Below are 24715 nucleotides of genomic sequence, written 5' to 3'. Positions count from 1 at the left end.
CCAATTTAGTTACATTAACAGCAATAGTCAGGTCATGCAGTTGCAGAATCATACCTAGTTTAAATGTAATAAACAGATTTGCTTACTTATTCCACTACTTCTCTTTACACTAACGTGAAACAATTAAACTTTGTGTTGTTAAAGTTTATGATTCACAAGGTCCATGTGTGTCTGCTGAAGTTGAGAAAATGTTTAACAAAAGGCAAGACAAAGGATTTGAGGAAAATCCCGCACATGACTTGAGAAAAAGGCTCGCCATAAAAGACTGTTTTCAAACATGAGTCACAAGGTATTCCAGTCAATACAAGGCAGTATTTATATTTCTTATCCAACTGTTCGCTTCTTGAGTTAACAGTAACAGATACTGTTTGTGCTCTTCTATTTTCACTTCCTCATACCAGTTCACTTCTGGGTCAAGACCTTCCTTTCTCAGCTTTGAGTGTGTGAATAAGTGCACTAACCAACCCCACGACATCCAAGATAAGAGTTTTTCTGTCAAAAAAATCTAAAAGTTTTTTAAAGTTTTTTTTAAAAAAACACCTACCGGCTTTCTGAAGAAATATTCCTGAGGCATTTTACCTAAATGTCACTATAAAACCAAGTTAGAAAAATAGAAAGATTTTATTTAATTACAGCCCACAAAGAAAAAAGCTTTTAAACATATGTACAAAAACCTAACACTGTAGAAAACAGTATAAATTAAATTATTCAACATGATGGAATTAAGGTTTTATGTGAAAATAGGTGTTTTATCAAAATTTACCTAATTGAATTGGGTAAAAATCACAGAAGTGAGTGACAGAGTCAGTAAATCCACACATGGTATGCATGTGCAGATTTTTGTATGTGTGTGCATGTCAGGTGGGTCACTTGAAGCAAATGATCTCCTGAGTGGCCAGTCTGATGAGCTGGTTGAAGTCAAAGTGGATGTACTTCCGCCAGTAGCGTCTGTCTTTGCCGTAGGTCTGAGCAGGATAGCACGGACTGCCTGAAAGACAGACTGGCATTCAGATTGCAGGGTTTTTGGATAGAATTACCCCTGATTCATCTCTCCTGACAATCCAGGGAGATTCACATGGGGCCAAAAGTGTTGGTGCCTGTACACCTCATTCAAACAAAGCTCTGTTCTTCCTGAGAAGTGTTTATGTCGTACACACCTCAGAATCAGAATCAGATCAGATCAGATCAGATTCTGATTCTGATCTGAGGTGTGATCTGATTCTGATTCTGATAATTTAATATTCTCCAATCAGAACTCAGTCTTTGTGATACTAAACAATGTATCTCACATTTTTCACATAAGTCCTATAACGCCCTCTAGAGGTTCAGAGTTTCTATGGTCACTGTCACTGGACAGCCTGGTGTGTTTGTCTTCGACAGTGTTTTGAGGCTCCGCACTCTACATGATGGCTGAATGAATCAAAATACTGCAGTCTCCAGTAACCTGTCAGGTAAACTGATTTTGTGATAAATCATATAAATTAAAAATATTGTTTAGGTGCATAAAATACTTGCCCAGTGCGCAGGGTTTTTTTTTTCAAAGGCCTGGTGGTTTCATGCATCTACATGATGCAGGAATATGCTCAGATGCTCGTGTGCCCTCACCTATGCCATGGAGGATTCTAGCAACAGCTCTCCCAGAAAACTTCTCATCACTGCGGGTGGAAAGAAAACTTCTGATGTCCGCTCTGATTTGATTTTCCCAATCCAGCAGCTACAAACACACACAAACACACGAGTAAACCAGAATATTTAACACAGCAGACAAGACACAAATTCAGCTGAAAAGCCTGAAAACCGTCCTGTATGTTTTACTTTGTATCTGTCAAGCTCCTCGATGTCCACTGGTTTGCGTGTGTGGTCTCGGTCTCTCCTCTTGTCAAAGTACTCAGACAGAAGGTTTTTCAGCTGAAGACTGCGACTCGCATCCAAATCATCAACACAGGACAAAACACTTTGGAAGGCAACACTGGAAAACGACACAGCACACACACAGTTTGGAGTCAATCCTCCTAATCCTCAAAGGCCCCAAAAGAGATTGTTTGAATGTGGCTCTATTATTCTACAAATTATTAGCTGAGACTTTTGAAGGTTTCTCAAGAGCCTCCTCTGGATTTTACAAGAGTTTTAAATAATAATGTGAACAATGTGGAAGGTTTGATAGCAGAATAATAGACTGGAGAATCAAACATTCAACAGCAACCTTTATAGACAAGTACAGAACAACTTATTGACCAAACTGAGTCAAAGTATTCATAATTCATTTGTGACATTAATTACTTACTCAGTCTCTAAGTACAGAATAAACAGCAGCAACCTACCAATGCAAGCTATAACATGTCATTAAAAGAACTAAAAACTCCCCTAATTTATCTTTCAGAAACAAAACCCTTTTTAGCTGAATAAAATAGTTAAAGATAAATTTAACTGGAGGGTTAAACATTGAACATTTTAAAAGTGTGTACCTCTTGAAGGCCTTAAAACAGGCGGTCAGCTGGTAGAGCTGTGTTCCCTCTTGCTCCTGCACTCGATTATGGAGGAACTGACAAACTCTGTCCATCTCCTCGTCGCTAAGGTCACCATAGGAACGGAAGTAGAAAGATGGGGAGGAGAATTCGACGAGGACACCGCTACGGCCACCAGCTGTAACGCAGATACTGATAACCAACTGTTGCTGTATTTTTAGTTCACAAAAATAGTTCACAAACACACTCATAAACAGACCTCTATCAGTGCTCCACTGCAGCTGTCGGAGTCCTCTCTTGACAAGAGGAAGCTGCCATCCCATAGTGTCCGCAACCTCGACAACGTCAAACTCCAGCTGGTCACACGTCTCCACTCGCTCGCCTGCCATCCGCCTTCTGGCCAGAACCACAGCAATGGGAGGACAGCTGTCGAGGAAAAAAGTAAAATAAATTAAACCTGACTTCAATGTAAACAGAAACACAGATTCATGCACACATGGTGCAATCTGCCACATGCAGCCTGTATAGCTTTTTGTGATGCACTGTACCAGAATATCTTTAAGACCGACAAACATTTCATACATTTTAGTGATTTTCTGGAGCTGTCTCGGTCCATCATAGCAGCTGACTTTGCACACAGACATGGTGGGGTGGAGCAACTCGACAAAGCGCTGAGGATGCAGCTCCAGATAGCAGAGCAGCGTTTCCACACCTGAAATGCACATTAATAAAGAGAGGCAAAGAAAACAACTTGTTTTGTCTTATAATAAAAAGGTACTGGCTTTCTGCAATGCACACACTGTATCTATCTACCCACTAGCACACTTTTTTATTTTTTGTTTTGATTTATTTATCCATGTACAAGCCCTAGTGTGCGTTTCCATTTACCTTCCTCTGTGATGTCCAGAGCCTCGACAGTCTGTTGGATGGGAATCGCTCTCTCGTGCGTGTGACACACTCGCTCTCTGGGCCAATCATCAGCTGCCGTCACCTCCGCATCCTGGTGTTTCACCAAAGCAACTGCTCCCTCGTCTTTTACTGCCTGTTCATCTTTCCTATCATCCTCCTCCTCCTCCTTTTTCTTTCCTTCATCTCTGTCTTCTTGGATAGGTAAGTCAGCTGAATCAGACGTCTCCTTGAGGTGAACACAAGGTCATGTAATGCACTTGTACTGTCTAAAACACTGGTCCCTTACATATATATATGTAACTTTTTAAAATGTGTCCTTGTTAAAGTGAACTGATATATTATTGACCATAAATAGCTTATAAACTTTCTTCAGTGTTACCTGCATATTATCTGTCTTTTATTGAGTAAAAATTAAAGAGTAAAAGATATTAAAGACCATTTTAATTACCTGTGCAGCAGCTTGTTTTGGTTTGTCTGTAGATCCTATGTCCTGCTGAGTAGGAGGGTTCAGGCTGTCCTCCTGATCACACAGATCCATCATTTCCAACAGCTCAGAGTCTTCAACGTCCTACACATAGAGACAGACATACCATTTTTCACTTTATAGACAGTGCTAGTTTGAGTACCATGGACTCAAAAACTCTTCTTGGAACAGCAGGGTCTGCAGACAGACATACACACCTTGATGAGCTCCTGTTGTTTCTGGTGTATCTGTTTACATTTGCAAGGAGGGAAAACCTTCTGGACCAGCCTCTTCACTGTGTAGTAGTCCACTGTGTCTGCATAGATATGACGACGGAGCTCATGGAGGTCTCCACCCTACACACAAATACACAGGCGGTGCATTTATTTATAATTGGAATATACTGTGTAAGTGACAGGACCAAGTGGCAGAGAACCACAAAGAATGAAAATTAAAACAGACAGGTGTCAAGAACAATGGTGTTGTGGGGAAAAAACTGTACCTTTACTACATAATATATTTCCATATTTCTAGGCTAATGTTCGGTTGTGAGTTGGACATATTTAGGCATAAAGAAAATAAAAATGATTCAAGACACACAAGACATAGAGATAGGCTCTTTTATCAAAAACATCCTGAACTATTTCTTTCTGAAGACCATTCGATTTGTAAGCTTAAACGCTTTCATAAATTAGTTCAAGGAATGGCATTCACTGGAATAGACAGCAAGACAACACTGTCATTTTCCAATAACAAATCCAGCGTTCTGTGCTGTGAGTCAGATTAGTTCATTACTAAATGAACAGTCTAATTCTCACCTCAGGGTCCAGGAAGAGGTGACAGTGGGCCGGTTCTCCATCTCTCCCTGCCCTCCCAATCTCCTGAACGTAGCTCTCAAAGCTCTGGAAAAAAAAATACAAGTAAGGGAACACAGATACAGATAGGGCTTAAAAATAAAGTAAACAAACTGCCAGGGAAGCAGTGAGTTCCTTAGTCTTGCCAGAGTTTAGATTTTTGTTGTGATGTCTGGGTTTAAGATAAAATGGAATCTATGTGACAAGGTACCTTTTGGTTATATTTCAAAGTTTATAACAAGCAGCGTTTTGAATCTTCTCCATCTATGTTTTATTCATGCTCATGGCCACAAACATTTAGACTGTTGATATGGTTACAAATTACAAGCAAGTGTTTATTAGCTGCACACTGGATATGAGCTGCAGCTTCACTGGGATTACAAAGTTTGAAGAGCCACTGCTTTAGATGAATTAAGAAACAACCCACCTTTGGCATGTTGTAGTGGATGATACCACGGACATCAGATTTATCGAGGCCCATGCCAAACGCCACAGTGGCCACCACTATTCTGAGCTCCCCACACATGAAGTTGTTCTGGACACGACGGCGCTCTGATCCCGACAGGCCGGCGTGGTACGACTCGGCCTGCCATTTCAGTGGTTTACGAATCCTCTTCCTTGCTGAACATAAACAGACAAAAACAATGAGTCAAACATATCAAGTGGAGTAAATAATTTTTGTTTAATGTAATGTAGCAGCTTTCCATACCATGTTGCTGACTGAAGTTTATCATGTCTATTGTTATCATTTTACATTTCAGCCCCTTCCTCTTATGTTTTTCTCTCTCCTTTTTAGTGAGAAATAAACTAATCATTCTGCCCTCACCCAGCTCTTTCTTTTTCTGTCCTACAGGGTTGTTTTGTGTCTGGCTGCTGCCGTTGGTTTGGGTGTTTTCTTTCACCAGCACTCCCTGCAGGCAGGTCCTGAGTAGAGCTGCCACACGAGCAGTCTCCTCTCTTCTGGTGCAGTAGACGATGATGGAGTCCAGACAACCAAAACGATCACCTTTCAACAAGGACACTAAAGCCTTAAAACATGTAGAGAGGGGAGACAGAGACAAAAAAACTGAAAATTATAAATATTCCAGACAGTTCAGATTCTGGAATAATGGAAAAGTATACATTTGCACACAACTGCTGTCAATCTAGGATAATGATTTCAACGATGCACAGTCACAAGCTGAGACATATTAATTAACAAACCTGATCCTTCTCTCTATCCATGGACACAGACAGATGCAAGTTAGGAGGCACTGCTGCAGATCTAACTGCAATGCCGTCTTGATCAGTGATGCCCAGATGCTGAGCGATGTCCAGAGCAGTAGACAGCGTGGCCGTAGCAGTAAGTCCCAATAAGCACTGCACTCCCAAACGCTCCCTTAGTACCTACAAACGCACACAAATCACATACTTGACCAACAGTGGTGCTCAAGATTTCAGCTGTGATCAGGAGACAGTCTGAGATCTAAATGTACAATATTCTAAAATATAATATTGTAGAATATTATGTAGAATAATATTGTAGAATAAAGGATTGTAGAATCCTTTATTCTAAACTCAGTTTCATTCTTTTTTGAGGAATGTTCACATATGGTAAGCATGGTGATTTTAGATTTAGATTAGCTAAAATTGGGTTGTTTACATTCCTTTACCTTAATTAGTGACGGTCTGTTTGCTAACCATCTGCCATAAACTGCATATTCTCTTATAATGTTCTTTTCTCCCCCTTAAATTAACCGCTGTCCAGGAACCTAAACACACATACACCATCACTGACCCACCTTACAGAGCCTCAGGTAACAGGGTCTGAAGTTGTGTGACCACTCAGACACACAATGAGCTTCGTCTATACAGGCGAAGGCCACAGGAGGGAGCTCCTGGGCAGAGGGCAGACACCCTGCACCTGAACCACCCCCACCGACCAGAGCCTCTGGAGAGAGAAGCAGTACACACACCTGGCCTGACTTCACCTGGAGAAACAGAGGGAGAAGATAATGTGGATCAACCTCTGAAATCTTGTAATTCTACTGCGGAGACTCCTATTATGTGTGTTACCTTTTCTATCGCAGCTTCTCTCTGTTTCATCGTCATGTTAGAGTGGATACAGGCTGCCTTCAGCTTGGATGGCACGCCAGAAAGCTGGAAACACACAAGAGACATTCACAACAAAATGTGTTTACTATTCAAAGTAAGAGGGTATATTTATATTTGTACTGTTGGCTAATTTCTTCATGTGAATTTCTGGATTACCTGATCATCCATTAGTGAGACAAGAGGTGAAATCACCAGCGTGATGGATTTTGACCTCTGAGCGTACAGGTAGGCTGGAAGCTGATAGCACAACGATTTACCCATCCCTGTTGACAACACTACGAGGGTAGAAAGACCTAAAGAGAGAGAGAGAGAGAGAGACAGAGACAAATATGAACACAGATAACAGCTACACAGATACCGAGAGAGTGTGTTGAGTGTTCTGTGTATCATGTACGTACCTGACAGGATCCTCATGATGGCCTCCTCCTGCCCTGGTCTAAATGACTCATAGCCGAGGTCTTGCAGCGCTGCATACACCTCAGCAGGTGTTGCTGAACACACACATACACAAAGAGATGCCTTTTGAGAAAATCTGTACATTTTCATTTGCCCTATTTTTAAAAATACAAGGAGTCACATGTGTGTTTACCCTGGACTTTCCCATCATCTGTGGGATGATACAGCGGTGCCATTGGTGGTGGAGGCGCAGGCTTCTCATAGTCAGGACGAATCACATTCAACAACACCTTGTCTTTCTGCTCATGATCCGCCTCATTTTCTTGGTCTTGCTGCTCTTCTTTGACACGAGGAGATGACACTGAAACACACAAAAACATCAGGATTCACACCAACCTGACAAACACACAAGTATTTGTGATAGTAAAACTAAAATTTCTTGTATTCACAGCAGCTTTTTTCCCAAACTTGTGATGAGCTTTATAAAGTGTTATTAACTACAGCAAAACTGAAAGACTTATTTATTACTGATCAAGAAAATGCAAAAAAAGCAATAGCAAAAATTTAAATTTGTGGAATTATTCTATTTGAAAGGTATATTAATTATGCACCGTAACAAACAAACTGGTCAGCTGAAGTGGAAAGCAGAAGGCTCATTAGACAGACAAAACAAAAGTTCAACAGACATACCGAGTGTTCCTGTTGCCCTGGCCACGTCCTCCAGAGTTGGCAGCTCAAAAGGCTCCTCTTCAACAGGCTGGTCCTCAGGAACAGGAGGTGGAGGGGCTACAACATAGAGCTCGACTTTGAATGTGATTTTTTTTTTTTTTTTTTTGAGAATTTTTCTGGAAGTTTAGATTTGCCAGTTTTGATTCATCATTCAAGGAAATTAATAAGTCGTTAAGTGTGTGTCTCTGTGTCACCTCGTCCCTTGCAGTCGATGGCCCAGTGTCCAGTTCCTCCGCACTTGTAGCAGGTGTCACCCTGGCGACTGAGCCCCCCTCTGAAGCCTCCTCTCCTTCCTCTGCCAAAATATCCACCACCTCCACCAAAACGCTCACCTTTCAGCTGGAATTTCTGCATGTACAGCTGAAACATAAACGATTGGTTTACACATAAAAACACAAAAATATAGACATATTTGGTGCCATTATTTAAGAGTAATTGGAAACAGGATGCAAGATACACTAATACAGGTTTTATGTATTTAGGCTTATTTTCAATTAGCAAAAAAGCAAAGCTGACTTAGCGTTTGGCCAAGAATTACACAACAAACAAGCTCGTCTTAGCACCTTTAATACTTTCATTTTTTTCGAACAGTTCCAAGCACTAAGGATTGACTGTAGACAAATCAAAATGTTGGACAATCCTGCATGCACACATATACACACACATACACAAAACAAACCTGTTTGCGCAGAGCTACCCCTCTGAGGGCATATCCTTTCACATGAGATTTCTTCTTTAGATTAATCTTCACAAAGTTACCCTCTGCACCTTTCATGCTTCTGTCGAAATAAAAAAAGAATTTTACCCAGGATACAAACAGAGATGCTACAATACCTTGTTGTAGTAGAGGGTTGTGTATGATCTTACCTGGCTCTGACAGGCTGGCTGTGATACATTCTCTTACTTACAAATTCTTCCTCTATTTCTCCTAACAGGTTCTCCTGGGGCACCTTAACAAAAATAACACCATACCTGATGATCTTCACTTTATAGATTTGCACAAAATACTATGAATCATACAGCATGCTCTGGGATGAACAGGAATGTAACTCCTTACCTTTTTTGGTACCTGGGTTTGTTTCTCCTCTTCTCCCTCTCCATCTGGCTCTCCCTTGGTCTTGGCTCTCCTCTTCTTCTCTCCTCCTTGACCTGGGCTGGAGTTCAAACCAGAACTCTCTTCTTTGTTTTTGCCATTCCTCCTCTTCTTTTTCACTCCTCCTTCCTGTGTCATCTCTCCCTCCATGTCCTCTCCCTCTCTCTGCCTCTTTCTCCCTCTCTTTGTGCCTTTGGACTTGTGACTAGTCTCAACATCCCCTCCTGATGCTGGAGGTGGCGTTGACCCTCTTTGCATCTCCTCACCTCCTTTCCTTTTCACTCTTTTTTCTGCTCCTCCTTTACTTTTCCTAGTGGGTTGTATAACAGGTTTTGGTGCACCATCACTGCCTGTTTTGTCACTGGTAATGCTCTTAAAGCCATCATCTCTTCCCAAGTCAATTACCCCTCTTTGTTCTCCTTCTGCATCTGTTTCTCCTTTTCCTACTCTTTCACCTCCTTCTGTTTCTCTCTCTCCTTGTCTCTCTACATCTATCTCCTGGTTGCCTGCTCCAGGCGTCTCCTCTGTCCCCATCTCTCCAAACACCTGACACCTCTCCAGCCACTTCCTATCGATAACACTCAGCCTGCTGGCAGGAGAGGGCCTCCCTCCAGTGCCTTTACCTCCAATTCCTCCTCTGAAACCTCCAAGAAACTGTGGGCTTCCTCTCAAAGGACCGATATCCTGATGTGGAGTTCCTAATGTTTCAGAACTCTCTTTTTTGTCCCTTGAAGCGTCTACACTGTCATTTAACTCTTCTGTGGCTCCAACATCTTCTCTTGAAGCTTCTATGCTACGTGTAGGAGACAAGGATAACAACAAGGAAGAAGATCTGGCTGAAGAGGGACCTAGACTAGAGTTGTTTTGGTTTTGAGAACTAATGACTTTGCTGGTACTACTATTAATATTACTTCCACCACCACTAATACTCCAACTATTTGCAGGAGCTGAAGGCTCATCCCCAGACTCTCTGACAGGTTCGAATGGCTCAAACGGCTCTTCAGTCTCCACTGGATGCAGCATCTTTGAAACCAGGGACCCCAGGGAAGTCTTTGCTCTCCTGTGAACAAGAACATAGTTACAAAGAGGGTTCATACAAAAGTTCAATGGGTCATTACTGGCCAATCCATTCAAATAAAATAGCTTGGAAATTTAAGATGGCTCATACAACACACAGGAATGTGAAGTACATAGCTCAGGTTCCGAAGTCATGACAGACTGCAATTTCCAAATTGCTAGAGGTTTCAATTAATTAATCACAGTGGTGCCTGACTATTATTATCTGCATATTGTACAGCGAATAATAATAGCTGATATAAATCAAATAAAAACAAAACAGTAGAGTATAAATTATCAGCAACTATTTTGATTATCGATGACATGTTTCAGTCATTTATCAAAACAGTTCTCTGGTGTCACTTATTCAATGTGAGGATTTTCTTCTTTTTGTATCATTGTAAAGTGGATATCTTTGGGTTTTAGACAGATGGCTGGTTAAATAAGACGTGAAGAAAATAATTGGAAGACTAATCACTAATGACAATAGTCATTAGTTGCTATGCTATGCAATATTCATCAAAATTGGGTCATATAGCGGTCTGTGAATAATGCAATGATAGCATGGAGCTACCATTAAAATACTTTCTTTAATATAATTACCTTGGAGAGAAGGGGCTGGATGTGGGGTCAGTGGATGTGGTCTTGTCAGTGGCAGCAGCAGCAGCGGGGCTGGTTGTGTGACCACTCTGTCCATCTTTTAAGGAGTTTAGAGCCACCCGACCAGAAAGGACAGATTTCTTCAGTGAGACGGGTCTCTCCTAGAACAACAAAAAGAAATCATGTCAATAGTACAAAAACAAAGAAATTACTCTTACCATGGTGTTGTGGTCAAGCTCTGGTTGTTTTTATGGACACAAACCTTCTCTCTCATTCTAACCATAGTGAGCATAGTCAGGTTTTTTTTAAGTGTGCCTCACCTTACCAAGAGTAGCCAGGTTGTTTTTAAGCTTTAGGCCATAGTATTGGGCCGATGCCTTAAGACTGTCTCTGTCCTGGGATGTCAGTCTGGGAGAAGACGCTGGCAACATACTGCGATTCAGATGAGTGCCCCAACAGTCTGACTCCTAAATAGACAGACAACACACAGACAGAGGGAGAAACAATGGCAGAGAATAACAAATAAATGAAGGGAAAAGGGAGAAGCAGTGGACTCCTGCACATGGCTACTTCTCTAATATGTAACACTGATAGGCTGTGACATGTGCACTGACTGTGAACACATTCATACACACAAATATACAATATGTATATGTGAACAATCACAAACACTATTTATTCAGTACCTTGTGGCCTGCACTGACCTTAGTGTTAGGTCTGGACTGTTCAGCGTGTTCGCTGGCTGCATCACCGCCGCTGTTCTCTTTGGCTTGTTTCAAATTGCGATACTCTTTATACAGCTCTGAAACACAGTCACACAAAGTGAATCTCCTCTGTCTCAAAACAGATGATTTATACCGTAGCTGGACAAGATGTAAGGGTCAAGGAAATGCATCTGGGTATCTGTAATGCAATTCATGGCCTGTACTCACTCCTGGTCTCTTCTGGAGCTTGGTCAATGTCCTCCTGGAAATGAAAGAGCATTACAATATCCAACTTTTCATTATCATTACCCAAAGCTAAATAAATTCATCTCAAAGTGATCAATCATACATATCCTGAAATGTATGAATTTCAAATGTGCAAATGAACTGCTGCATACTTGTTCTTCGTGCAGCTAACTGACCGTGTGCTAACATGTAAATCACCTTGCTGGGTTTCCTCTGGTGCTGCTTGACAAACCCCTGCTCCCAGCTTTTCAGCAGAAGCTTCACTTCGTTGTAGCGGTCCATGTTGACTGTCGATGAAATACTCCGACCATCCGACAGCTTTAACGCCACCTAACTTCGTAATAACGCATATATAATGTGGGAGCACAGCTTCGGACGAAACCTGCATCGACTCCAAAATACGTCCTTCTTTATAAACACCGCGTTCTTCTTCGCATTTTTTCCCCGAACTGGGCAGCGCAAACCTTTGTGTTTTTTAATTGGCCGTGTCTCTTTTTAGTTTCTTCTTCCTCTAATAAAAGTTAGTGCAACTTCAGAAGACGCTAACAGTTAAATTTGTAGTGCAAAACAATCGTATTAGAGGACTGTACTTCCGCTTTGTAGTGTTTACGATTTTCCCGCGCCGGACAAAGGAGTGCGTGTTGCCAGGTTCGGCCCTTTATCCCCCAATCTCACAAAACACACACTTCATTACGAGCTGAAAATATTTCTTCATTATGATGATTTTATTTAAAAAAGACAACAACAATGATGAACATAAAGATAAAAAAATAAGATAAAAACACCTGTTGAAGTAATAGCTGTGGATATCTCTAATATCTGATCCATCCACTTAAAAAGCTGTTGTGAGGCAGCAGCACTTCCTCCAGGGTCCACACACACACACACACACGCCCCGCCTCCTTCATTCATTAAAGGGACACAGACGGTGGAAAACCCCAAAGTGCTCTAACTGCCAATGATTCCTATAGTTTGATATGTCAGGTTATAAGTTACTTTTTATAACACAACCCTGTTTTTTGATTTCTGTCCCTGCAGTGATGCGTGTTATGATATACTGGTATAGGTCAATATGTAAAAAATAAAATAAAATACTAGCAAACACCAAAGTCATCAACAATCACTATATGTAGTCATTACATTATTACAGCATGCAACACAGTGTTGCTGCAAAGCGAACCAGATTGCCTTGTACAGTCAGAATGAGCCCAGCTGTTCAGATGGCACATGTGCTTGTCTCGGAGTATCTGGCACTCTCTTGACTGGTCAAGGCAACATGCATGGCTTTACCCTTTGTGGTGACTGTGGGATTATACAGTTTGTGCACTCTACTGTGCCTCATTTTTGAATAAAGTCATTTTAAGATAGATTTGGCTTTGCCTTAAAGATTATAAACACACATCTTAGCTTTTGTCAGGCTGTTGTCACTGAGGCCTCAAACCTCTGCTTGATCATTCCTCACTACACACTTCAAGAGTTTTTTTCTAAATTAGGTGACATTATGGTTTACTGTGACAGCAGATAATTAATGTTATGCAAAAACGCAAAAGCAAAAACAGGACAACAACTGTAACAAAGAAAAACACTTTTATTATTAGGAGGCAGTGTGTATAATATACTGTGGAAGATAAATCATACCACTAAGGCTATGGCTGTGATAGGGAGGATGGAGGTTATTTTTCAGTTTTCATGATGAGGTATCATTTCATTCCAGCTGGGAAACCTCATGGAAGTATGCACCCAGCATCTTGATTCCCTGAATGTAGTTGGATCTAAAAACATAACATTTAACATAACATAAAAAATATGAAGGTGGCAGACAGTGATCAACACACTTATAACAATCTTTCTTTTGGCTTGAATAGTGTTATTTCTTTTCCTCAACATAAAACCTAATTCATCCATAGTGATGCTTATTCAAGTGACCAACCCACTCTGCACAATTACAATATTTCAGGTAGAAAAGGAAATTAAACTGTGCACTTTGACATACCTGTTGATTTTCTCGTTCTGGGAGTGGGCTCCATCATCAGAGGACCCAACAGGAAGCAGCATGACATTACGCCCTGTGGCCTCCTGAAATGTCAGGGTGACGGGGATGCTTCCCCCTTCACGAGTCAGGTCAGGCTCCACACCAAAGACTATGGCACAGCAAGGAGGAGGAGACAAAGGGGACTAATAGTCAAGTCGTGAAAAAGATGACAACAGCCTCTGAACTGTACCTCTTTCTTTAACTAAAATCAGTTGAAGTAAGGAAACAAAAACTATATTCAATGACATTTTAAAGTGATCATTAAAATGTAATTTCACCCAGGTTACAAAAACATTTCCCAGTTATCCCACGTGGTATCCAGTTCTTCAGAGTTTCAGCTTTATTTGTGGTTTAAGGGTTTAAAATAAGCTTGAATTATCACTGTTTTCTAACTTCCATCCAAAGTGCTGACAGTGACGTCTGTGGATTAGCCTGAGCGACCAGGACATTGTTTCTGGAAAGACACGCTACTTTTGTCTTTCAAATGTTTTCAGTGCTTTGAGCACTACAAACAAATCTCCTTTACCCTCCACTGTAGAGCCCTGTAAGAGTAGGCCAAAAACTTTGTTTCTGTCATGCTCCTGTCACTCCAGTCTTTGTACCTGTCTTCATGGCCTTTCGACCAGCCATGTAGTGCGGGTGGTTGAAGTCGGAGACCCAGGCCTTTGCTCCGTGGCCCATGTACACTTTCATTTTGTTGGGGGTTCCCAGTTCAGCAAATTTCTTCTGCAGATGGTCGATAACCTTGAAAATAAAAAAGTATTAGTGATACAAAAGTATAAAAGCACTAAGAATACTTTTAAAAAACTTGTCTATGGGGACAAATGTCAGATATTTTTAAGTAATTAACAGTATTTCAGGGTCTACCTGCTTCTCCACAACTTTGGGGTCCATGTCAGGGACGAGGCGGATGGAGAACTTGCCGATGACCTTTCGGGGGATAACCGTCTTGGCTCCTGCTTCAGAGAAAGCACCCTCAATACCATGAAGAGAAAGAGATGGGTACCTCCAGCGGTGCATCAGGATTTGCTCCTACATGTCAAAAAAAATGAAGAACAATACACCTTAAATTAGAATGAATTCTCATAAAGTAACTCAGAGTAAGGAAGCTGTATTTTTTTTTTTTTACTCTGAGTGATGTAAAGAACAGAAATCAGTTCCTTGCCTTGGTTTCATGCAGCAGGTGTTTAACTCCAACGTCTTTGCAGTACTCATCCAAGTCAAAATCAATTTTTTCATACAGCTTTTTTTCGTCATCTGTCAGAGGGGCAACATCGTCATAAATCCCCGGAATCAAAAGCTTCCCCTTCTTGTCTACTAGGGAGCCTGTTCAGGAAGCGACAAACACAAGATTAAAACTCCTCCAGTTCAAAGAAACACACATTTGTGACCAGAGTTTGCCTTTAAAAACTGCAATCAAATGGGTTTTATGAGATTATATTGCAATAATCAGCTTCACTTGCCCATAAGTGTAATAAGGTCAGTCATGGCCTCATGAACAGAGCCACCAAACACCCCCGAATGTAGGTCCTTCTCACAGCACTCAACCTTTAAAGTTAAGAATAAAGTGCCATTTTAATACGCTGCATGAAAACACAATTTTACAAAATGCTGGAGTACACTGGTGTTATACTGAAACACTGCATTACAGCTAAAAATGAAAATCACTGCGATCCGACTCCACCTCAATGAAGAAGTAGCAGATTCCTCTCAGACCGTAGGTGATGCAGGGTTTGGTCTTGCCCAGCCAGTAGTTGTCAGAGATGCAGACATAGTCCACGTCTTTTAAGAAGGTGTCTTTTCGAGAAAACACCAGTTCATCCAGGCCCTCAGATCCAGATTCCTCCATCCCCTCGAAGCAGAATTTGATGTTGATGGGAAGCTCCTGCAACACGAAGGTTGCAGGTGACATGAGTTGGTTTAATCATTAAGTGGTAAGTAGGTAAGACATGCAACAACGCAAGACCATTAATGACTGCATCCAGAGACCTTTGACCACTTATCCTGCTAACAGCTCTCAAGTGATCAGCAAGTAATTACCAAATCAGCTCTGTACTTTAGCACAGATAAATAATTCATTTCTCAGAATGATGCAGAATCATTATGGAAAATGATAGTTGTTGCGTGCTGTTCAAAATAACAAACATCTCCAGCAACTGTTTATGTAAACTCAATATCCAAAAATCTGAAATGACTGTTCAAAATGCAGCTTTGAAAACAAAAGACAATTTGAATTCTGTGAATCTGCGCAAGAGATGGGTGTAATCTAGAATTATCATTCCATTCAGTTTGTATAAAGTCCAAGTATAATAACATTCCCCAACCTGAAATAAATCACCCCACCTTTGTAGGTGGTCCCATCACTCTTGACCCACACCCAACTTACCAAGTCATACATAAGCAGCCTCTGGTTATTTCTGGACAAATTCAAAACAGAAACCAAACTAGGTCTGATCTCAGCATCTCCAGAGTTTTCTTAGCACAGAGAAAAGAGAAAGTTGGGTTTCTGAGCATGTGGATGGGTGACACAGGCAACTCGCCACACACTGAAAGAGTCTCTAGTGCAGAGTTTTCCCATTAAACAAACTGTGACAGTAACTTTACCTGTTGGATCTTCTGGTAGGCCTCGATGCAGTTAAACCAAGCCAACACTGGACCCTTGTCGTCAGTGGAGCCTCTTCCATAGAGTTTACCTGCAAATAGAAAACACCGGTTTAGTTTAAAGCCCCTGTAAGAAGAACTGACTAGCCAGAAATGCATGAAAAATTCCAAGTCAAACTGCTTAACGACAAAACCAATAGAAAAAAAAAATAGATAGTAAAACATGACGTAAGCAAGAACAGAGCTGAACAGACAGGAATGAGACAGGGGGAAGTGGATGTGGTGCTTACTGTCAGCTGACTGTCACCAGAGAATACATGAGACCATGTGGTATTAGGAGAGCAAAGAATCCAACAAAAGAAGGAAGTAAAACGTTGTCCCAAAATCTATTAGAAATCACCTAATACAATGTGACAGAATACATGACAGTCTTAATCTGTGCTGCTTTATCTGTCAAGCACAATGGTGAAAAAGGAAGCTGGTCGGGTCAGTTTGAACTAAATACAGTACACTGGGTTACAGGGTTTAAAGGAGTTCACACACAGTAGAGTCAAGTCATTCGAGGTTGTTTAACACACAATAAACACACCCTTGGAGTTTAAAATTAATCCAGTGCAGCACCTGAATTATTGTGTAGAGCATACGCACCAATTCAAGAATGCTGCAATGTCTTAGTTGTGCAAAAACAAACCAAGGGATTTATGCATGCAGCACACCGTGTGAAGTGAAGTAGAAGGTCCTGAAATAATAAATATGGAATCTAAGAATACCCAAAAAGGCTGAGTAACATCTGTCATTGCGTAATATACTGACTAGGTAAAATGCTTTGCCCTCTGAAAAGCTCAGCATTTTACTCATTCTTCTTAAAAACAACTCCACTGATTAAACTTGACCTGTGAGAATAGCAGATGTGAGATAAGAACACAGGTCTGGGCTGGACTTTGGAAATATGCAGCCAGCTGTGATATGATCACAAGCACAAAGCTGATAAAAGCTCAAAGAACATTCAAACAGAGTTACATTTAAGTAATGATGATGAAAACTTCTCAGCTTACCAAAGGAGCATGATGTTGTTGTTATGCCATACTGAGGTGTGAATGACATTACACACCTTTTGATAAATGGTTCTGATACTAAACTGCCAGTTTCATTCTCTTCTGTAGGCCAGTCATGTCCCAGTTAAACTAAATTTTCAATCATCCTCTTTGCTGGTCTACAGGACATACTGGCCATTTATTTCAGTTTTGATACTATGCGAAGTTAATCGTATCATGTCTCATCTTGCAGCATTCCGCCTACTCCAATAACTTCCAGTAAAGTGCTTTCATTTTCATTTTGAAAACTGTACGGATCATACCAAAACAGCTTCATGGTAATCTCATGCCCAGTGTAGCTGAAAAACTTCCACTCTTACCATCTTTCTCCACCAGAGTGAAAGGCTCCGTATCCCAGCCGTCATCAATACTGGCTGGCTGGACATCAAGGTGGCCGTAGATACACACAGTCTTCTTACCCGGGTCTGACCCCAAACGCCCCAGGACAATAGGAGGCAGGGGGATCTCCTCTCCAGAGTGAAGCTGCATGAACAAAATGTGGAATATAATGACTATAAAATGCAATAGCTGTAGAGAAATGGCCTAGATCTGAAGAAAGGTTAAGGTTTCTAAAACACAAATTATATAGTAAAATCAGTGAACATGTTATCCATTACTCCATGTGACATATAAGTTAACTGGCAATGCAAGTAACAAATTACTGAAAATAACCTTTTTACTAACAAATGCAAACAGTAACAGCACAACAGCACACTCTCACAAAGCCTTACCTTCTGTTTGCCAATGTCCACCATCTCCACTGTGCCCCCCAGCTTCTCAATGTCCTTGGCTGCCATCTCCATCATCTTCTTGATCTCCCCTCGCTTCTCTGGCCAAGCAGACACGCTCTGGACTTCGACCCATTCAGCGAGGCGCTAGGAAACAAGAACGAATTCAAATAAATTCTAATATTGTCTAGGAAAACATAAGTGTTTTCATTTAGCATAAGTTGGAGAACTGTAAGGCTCACATTTAGTTAAAGCGTCACCCAAATCTTTAGACTGGAGCCAGCGTTTCTTAGCACAGTGGGATTTCCATTAGCTACAGCTACAGTTAATATGACACTGAAACTGATGTGATTTCATAAGGTCCACTGGCTCAATGTGAATGACATTTGGCACACTAACTATGCCCGATGGTCCTCAGTATTTCAGACAAACACAACACAATCTCAAGTGAAGACTATATACCTGGCTGCAGTCTAATCACTGCAAAGATTAGTTGTCCATTATGGCAAGAGAACCTCAATCAGAATGTGCTTACCTGCACATACAGATCCTGGTGTTCGTCCACATACTTGAAAAGTGCAGTAAGGTGAGCCATCTTTGCCAGCGACAGGAGGAGCTGAGGGTTTAACACGCAGAATGGTGTGAGAGTCTGCCTCAAACCCTGTGCTATTTTATGGGAGGAAAAAGACCACTCCCTCCCGCTAACTGCTGACTGCTGCTGTATTTCCAGCTCCTCTATCGTGCACATAAGTGGTGAGAGTTGCAGAAGAGTGAGTAGAGTGAGATTCATAGCAGGAAGTTGAGCTGATGTAATTTTGGACACAGCTGACCGGATGCCTACTTTGTGCATCTTGTGCTTCTGAGCTTATAGTTTCTAAAAGTTTTGTTTGTTATGCCACGAGGTGCTGGAGTTTGCACTTTTATCATGCATTTGATCCAAATAATCCATCGCTAAAAAGGACATCAAATCTCAAACTCCTTACCTAAGAAGGTAGGGATGGATGATCAATGGGATCATTGCAAAGTCAAAGACATTGCACTGTCTGTATCTAGTGCTGTTTTGGATGTATTTATTCCGAGCTTTGTGCATTTGAAAATTTGAAAGACCCATACATGGGACACGCAGGTATTTGGCGTATCGGTTCGCGCAACATACCTGTACCTATACAAAAGAACATTAAAATAAATACATTTGTAACTGTGGCCATTTGCTGACGTACTTTATATTTACACGTTTAACTGTAAAGTTGAAATTAACCTGACACTTGACTGTAAAGATTGGTTTTGCGAGTGCTGGGCTAACAGAGATTTAAAAACAGGCCTTTAACCAACAAAATCTCCAGCTTAAGTGACAGCCCAGAACAGAGGGGCGACAGATCGACTCAGTGGTGTGATATTGAGCTGGCTGGTCGACTAAATGCCTCAAAAGAACAGGAAAAGTTGGACCACTTGAGGTTACACTGAATTACAGCTAGCTTCTACTGCTAATCTCTGCAGTAGATCAAGAAACGTTGACTCCCCGTTCAGATGTAAAGACTTACTCCGTGTTTATCCCCGTACAGCTGATGTCCACATGAGACTCGGATCCCCTCACAGGCAGCTTCTTGCTTGTGCTACCGACGGACGGCACAGTCCGCGGTTGAAACGAAAAAAGACGATTTGCCCCGAACAGCGGACACAAAGTGGATGTTTAAATGTATTCAAGCCGCAAAGAATTGTGGGCCAGCGGTAAATGCTTCGTCATGTGATCCACATAGTCCAGAGACGTTTTTAAAGCCCCCCTCTGGAAAATGAACCTCTATTTACAGATTAGGAGGGTTAGAGGTTTTTACTCCACAACATTTATTTGACAACTTGCTCATTTAATGTGTATTATTGTAGGCTAAGATACGAAATTACGTTGAACCCTCCCCAACACGCACGCGCGCGCACACGTATCACACAACCTATGGGCAGGTGTTTACTGTCATTTCTCTCTGAGCTTTTCTCCAACACCACTACTCTGTTAACATACATTCTTATCTTTATTCTTCATGTTCCCATTTTCCCTGCTTTTATCATTCCCCCTTTATTTTACACTTGAATTGTGTGTACAAGTACTTTTAGTGTCTTCAATTGTCTGTTTTTCCATTGTTTTGCTTTTTATGCTGCCTTGCTGCAGAAAGATCCCTGTGGGACAAAGACCTGAGCAGTTTGTGAGTGAACTTGTGAACTCTCAGATATGCCTAATCAGATCCCCAGACTAAATTTACACCAGTAGTAAAGCCTTACATCCACATTTTAAGAAAGAAGCCATTAAGAACTGTTACCTTATCATAAAATGTTGCATTTATTTTTTTGCAGTTCATTATCTTAATTGTCTTCTACTGCAAATCCTTATGGTGCCTAGAAGCAAAAGAATTCAGCATTTAATTAGACATTTAAAGAGTTGTTAGCACATCTGCAAAGTTTAGAGACTCACCTTTCCATCAAAGCACCGCTCTTCACACGTCTTTTCTGTTGGCCTACAAACTTCTGCAGAGCACATGAAATAGATCTGCAGGGGATAGACATTTAACGTTTAAAAAGTTCATACTTACTTTAGTAACAAGCTGACTCTTAAAGAATCTCAAACAAAGGCAATTTGGATTTGCATTCACAAATCCACACTTCTGGGCAAGAGGTAATCTCACCATTTAGGCCTACAATGGTTTTCTCAACTTACTGACCCAAAACATTACAACCACCCCTACATAAACTCAGTGAGTGGTCATAATGTTTTAGCTCAGTGTACTTTGACTCACTTCTTCATCAAGGTATTTGTTTGTCTTTTGATCCATAAACTGGAAGGCCTTGACCACGAAGCGCCTCTGGTAGCGATTCTTGGGAAGGTCACTGACTTTAAGGATGGACACATTTGGATCGTAAGGGTTGGCACACCTACAGAGGCAAACAGAACTTATGGATAAATGGACAGAGAGCAAGGATATGTTTTTATATACATGCAGTGAGTTCAGAGAGTCATGCTTACCCTTCATAAATAAGCACCAGTGCATTCTTTGCAGAGCGAGGGTAAGCTAGACAGTAGTTGACCAGAATTACTGCATCCGGTTTGGGAGACTTAAGGCTAAGTTCAAGATACACTGGATTGCCAAGGAGCAATTGCAAGGGCTGATGGTAAGTGGGAAAGTAACTTGAATATGTGCGATCTGTTGGGATTACACAGACAGACAAACTTTCATTAAAGCTGACAACTGAGAGCTACTTATGTACAATACATTCCAGTCAAACTGACAAACAGACTTATTGCATTTGGTAAATGATGAATACCTGACCTTTAGCAATTCTCAGCTGAACACCATATAAGCCATTGAAGATGACTGATGATGGCAAGATGGAACTGGGGGTCTTGACCATGTAGCCAACACTGGCCAGTGACTGCTGAGCAATGCCCTCTTTACTGTAGCGGCACTCAACCATGAATCTACAAGACAGTGTGTTTAAACTTGGCACTATATGTATGTACTGATACGACAAGAAAACAACAACAAAGTGCAGCTGTACAGCAGAACCAGATTTTTTAAATTACCAGAACTACTATTAAACTTTGTGATAAATAACTTTTGGGTAGAACTGTGCCAACAGAGTTACATGTAGTGTTTAACCAACCAACCTGAGTGGATCGCTTCTTGTAATTACACCATACTTGAGGTTCAGAGCTTGGACAACAGTCTGCACCTCAGCCAGGTAGATCTTTGTCTCACCGACTTCCTGCAGAGAAAAGTCATTTTCTCCTCAGGTGGTGGCTTCAGGTCTCCCGGGTTACACAGTATGTACAGTGTGATGCCCTGCCTGAGGCAGTCAAGCAGGGAAGACAACTTACATAAGCACGAGTTCCACATTCTGTAACTTTGAACTTAAAGATGGCAACTTTGTCATTAACAATGACTGGTTTACAGTTTGTATTTCCAGGAATAACAAGCTTGGTGGGGTCCACAGGAAAGGATAAAGAGTCGTGGCGAATGGCGAAAACAAAGTGTTGATCCCCAGTGCATTCTAAAGTGAGAAAAGACAGTTGTGGATAGCAGGATTGTAAGTTACCCAATTTTCTGGAATACATACACTATGTTTTTTTCTCTTATTAGAAAATAAATAAGAAAAAGTACCTAAACAGAATCCTTACCATCCAGTGGATAGTAGCAGGCAGATGTAGACGAATCCACACAGCACCCCATCTTTTCACAATCTGAGGAAGATATTCCTGACTGGCCACAAGTCACCTGCTCCCCCGTGGTGACAGCACAATCTGAAACAAAGACATATGAGCAACATGCAGCATTAATTGATTTCCTTTTAAAAGTGATAATTCTAATAGAAAGGTCAGTCTGTACAGCCAAGACAGTTCAGCCGTATTCACAACAAGGTGCACTATTTGTCTAACAGCTGTGGTAAATCCATGGCCATCACATCAGCAATATGCCATTTATTAAGTGCTTTCCAACATCATTGTATTCAGCTCAATTTCTGGATTTTTAGTTAGAGTTTGTATGCACTCACTTTTGGCCTTTGATGGTGAAGTGGTTGGGTTACTGCACGTTTGCTTGAATTGGGGTTCGCCACTGGAGCGAGGAGATAGGTCTGGGTCAAACTCTGGATTTTCCTCACAAGATGCAGTAGCAACCTGTGTCTGACCCAACTCATTGACATACAACAACTGCAGACTGTAGCTGTCATTCTGAAATAATTTCAAAACAGAGCTTTTGCATAAGACATGAACCAAAGTCCAGGTGTGAAGAAAAAACAACTACATGCACGAGTACAGTTACATATTCTACCCATCTTAGGATTTTTTTTTTTTTTAAATTAAACATACTGAGAGAAGGGAATTACTTTTCAGTAACTTACATGTTTCACATAGCACCCATTGAAGGGTACAGTCAAAGTGTTCTTGAGAGGGTTCACGTCATAGCCACAAGACTCTGGAGCATCCATGACAGACAGCAGATCCTTAGAGCCTGGAGAGGGAAAATAAATCCTATTAAGCAGAGAACATGAATTCAGCAAAATTAAGACTCAGTTTCAAATGAGCAGAAAAGTCTAAGTACATACCTAAAACTTTTACTTCACTTAATTGACCTGGCAGAGTAATTTGGAAGCCAGTGTCACTACAAACAACATCTAGCCCAGTAGGACTGATACTGCTCGGCCAGCTCCTTGGAGGGGCTTCTACAAATTCCACATGGAATCCACTATCTGTACTCCCAGCCCAGTTTGCTGGACCAGAATCTCCACCTCCCACATGGAATCCACGGCCAGCAAAAGGATCCAAATTGTCACTGGTGGCAGCACCTTCAACTTCAGGAATTTCAACTTCAGGAATTGCATCTTCAGGAATTGCATCCTCACCACTGTTGTAGTCACTGCTGTCATCTGGAGGAGAGAAGGGGAAGATGTAACCAGCGTCAGATAAGTGCATTCAAAAAACGCCAGTCTTTTACTGAGGTAGGATTTATCCAGGCTGTCCAGTTAAATTTGTCCTTGCCAAAAAGGATCTGTATTCATTTGAAGAAGAGACCACATTGAGCTCCAGCCCCAGAGAGACTTTGATCAAATTAATTGAACATTTTAGCAACAACAAAAAGTGGTCAACTAGGGCTAAAAACCTTCCACAAGCCTCAATTTTATATCTGATCTGAAAAGGTAATTATGAAAATGAAATTTTACATTACATAAAAATCTCTGGTGATCTTTGTTTTTAATGTAGTTATGGAAATACTCATTAATTTGAGTATTTCTTTGAGAGTTAAACTGCATACGATTGCTTTAAGCATTTAGGCAAATAAAATGCAAAAGAAACCACAGAATGAATGACCAAACACATGACTCGAAGAACAAAAATCAAAGAACATTAAAGATCAGAGTTTTAAATGCTTAGTTTGTTCCAAAAATGTAGCTGTGCTGGTTAAAGTATATGAATCTATTACAGGAGAGAGGTTCAAATGTAGTGTATGTATGAACAGAACGTGAATAAGCAGCAAAGTGTACAGAGATGAGAAAAGGTAAATTTTATTGTTTATTAATTCAACTTTTCACGTAACACGGGAGGAATTCATTACTACTTCCTTACAAAGTCACAGTCTCACTCAAAATGAGTACATACAAGCCCACTTCTGACACCTTCTCATTATCCGATAGCTGTGTCACTGGTAGCATTTTACCTGGCGATGTAATGCTAACAGGTTCACTCCACTGCCCAGTCTCGTAGAAACCGAGTAGCTGAGATTCGTTGATCCGCGTCCAGCCCCGGACTGAAACCAGCATCAGAGTCCCAGTCAGAACCGCCAGCAGCTCGACCCTGAGCCCAGCCATGGATCCAAGTGAAAGCCCGCCTGCAGCGGCTGAACACCGGATAAAGACGCCGCCTCCTGCCATGTTTACAAGTAGTGGTTCGGAATTAATTAGTTGCACCTGGTGGCTGCTAATTGGCACTTCCGGGGCCAGACATAAAGTCTCACGTGTGTAATTAAAGTCTCGCCTTGTTACTGTGAAGACGGGGAAGTTTTATTTCGTGTTTTTAGAGGTTGTTTTAAAACAAATAAAATAACCAAAATTTGATTATGTAAGTGTATTATATTTTTTATAGTGTAAATCAATTTAGTGGCCTAAAGGTTT

At 41.1% G+C, this 24715-nt stretch overlaps 3 protein-coding genes across 5 annotated transcripts; all 3 read right to left on the bottom strand.

The window, feature by feature from the left end:
- Positions 1–642: 642 nt before the first annotated feature.
- recql4 (RecQ helicase-like 4) lies at positions 643–12173 on the bottom strand. Of its 2 annotated transcripts, none has more exons than XM_041053357.1 (28): positions 11808–12173; positions 11592–11625; positions 11364–11461; positions 10980–11126; positions 10663–10820; positions 8968–10063; positions 8778–8860; positions 8590–8689; positions 8105–8270; positions 7872–7967; positions 7375–7542; positions 7184–7276; positions 6942–7078; positions 6747–6830; positions 6473–6661; positions 5895–6077; positions 5518–5719; positions 5119–5312; positions 4656–4739; positions 4056–4193; positions 3823–3942; positions 3354–3600; positions 3048–3177; positions 2725–2891; positions 2466–2643; positions 1816–1969; positions 1606–1714; positions 643–988 (listed from the first exon to the last, which is right to left on the bottom strand). In XM_041053357.1, the coding sequence occupies exons 1-28, from the start codon at positions 11889–11891 to the stop codon at positions 867–869; spliced, it is 4761 nt and encodes a 1586-aa protein (XP_040909291.1). In that variant the 5' UTR covers positions 11892–12173; the 3' UTR covers positions 643–866. The 2 variants fall into 2 exon arrangements, with proteins under 2 accessions (XP_040909291.1, XP_040909292.1); XM_041053358.1 differs by having other exon boundaries at positions 3354–3597.
- A 1004-nt stretch (positions 12174–13177) lies between these two features.
- cndp2 (carnosine dipeptidase 2) lies at positions 13178–19779 on the bottom strand. The gene is made up of 12 exons (XM_041053910.1): positions 19606–19779; positions 18600–18680; positions 18068–18211; positions 17657–17819; positions 16246–16334; positions 15326–15526; positions 15105–15189; positions 14807–14967; positions 14509–14673; positions 14244–14385; positions 13603–13750; positions 13178–13381 (listed from the first exon to the last, which is right to left on the bottom strand). Exons 2-12 carry the CDS (start codon positions 18657–18659, stop codon positions 13315–13317), a joined length of 1425 nt encoding a protein of 474 aa, XP_040909844.1. The 5' UTR covers positions 18660–18680; positions 19606–19779; the 3' UTR covers positions 13178–13314.
- Positions 19780–20379: 600 nt separating this feature from the next.
- Positions 20380–24425, bottom strand: LOC121192243 (zona pellucida sperm-binding protein 4-like). 2 transcript variants are annotated; one of them, XM_041053836.1, is made up of 13 exons: positions 24262–24425; positions 23429–23473; positions 23153–23398; positions 22949–23058; positions 22601–22778; positions 22227–22349; positions 21927–22099; positions 21717–21814; positions 21379–21527; positions 21075–21252; positions 20848–20983; positions 20526–20600; positions 20380–20449 (listed from the first exon to the last, which is right to left on the bottom strand). In XM_041053836.1, the coding sequence occupies exons 1-13, from the start codon at positions 24410–24412 to the stop codon at positions 20441–20443; spliced, it is 1671 nt and encodes a 556-aa protein (XP_040909770.1). In that variant the 5' UTR covers positions 24413–24425; the 3' UTR covers positions 20380–20440. The 2 variants fall into 2 exon arrangements, with proteins under 2 accessions (XP_040909770.1, XP_040909769.1); XM_041053835.1 differs by having other exon boundaries at positions 23153–23473.
- Positions 24426–24715: the final 290 nt, after the last annotated feature.

The sequence above is a fragment of the Toxotes jaculatrix genome, chromosome 13 (assembly GCF_017976425.1).
Source record: "Toxotes jaculatrix isolate fToxJac2 chromosome 13, fToxJac2.pri, whole genome shotgun sequence".
NCBI lineage: Eukaryota > Metazoa > Chordata > Actinopteri > Toxotidae > Toxotes > Toxotes jaculatrix.
Note: the sequence above shows the minus strand (reverse complement) of the source record. Positions and strands in the feature narration are given on the sequence as shown.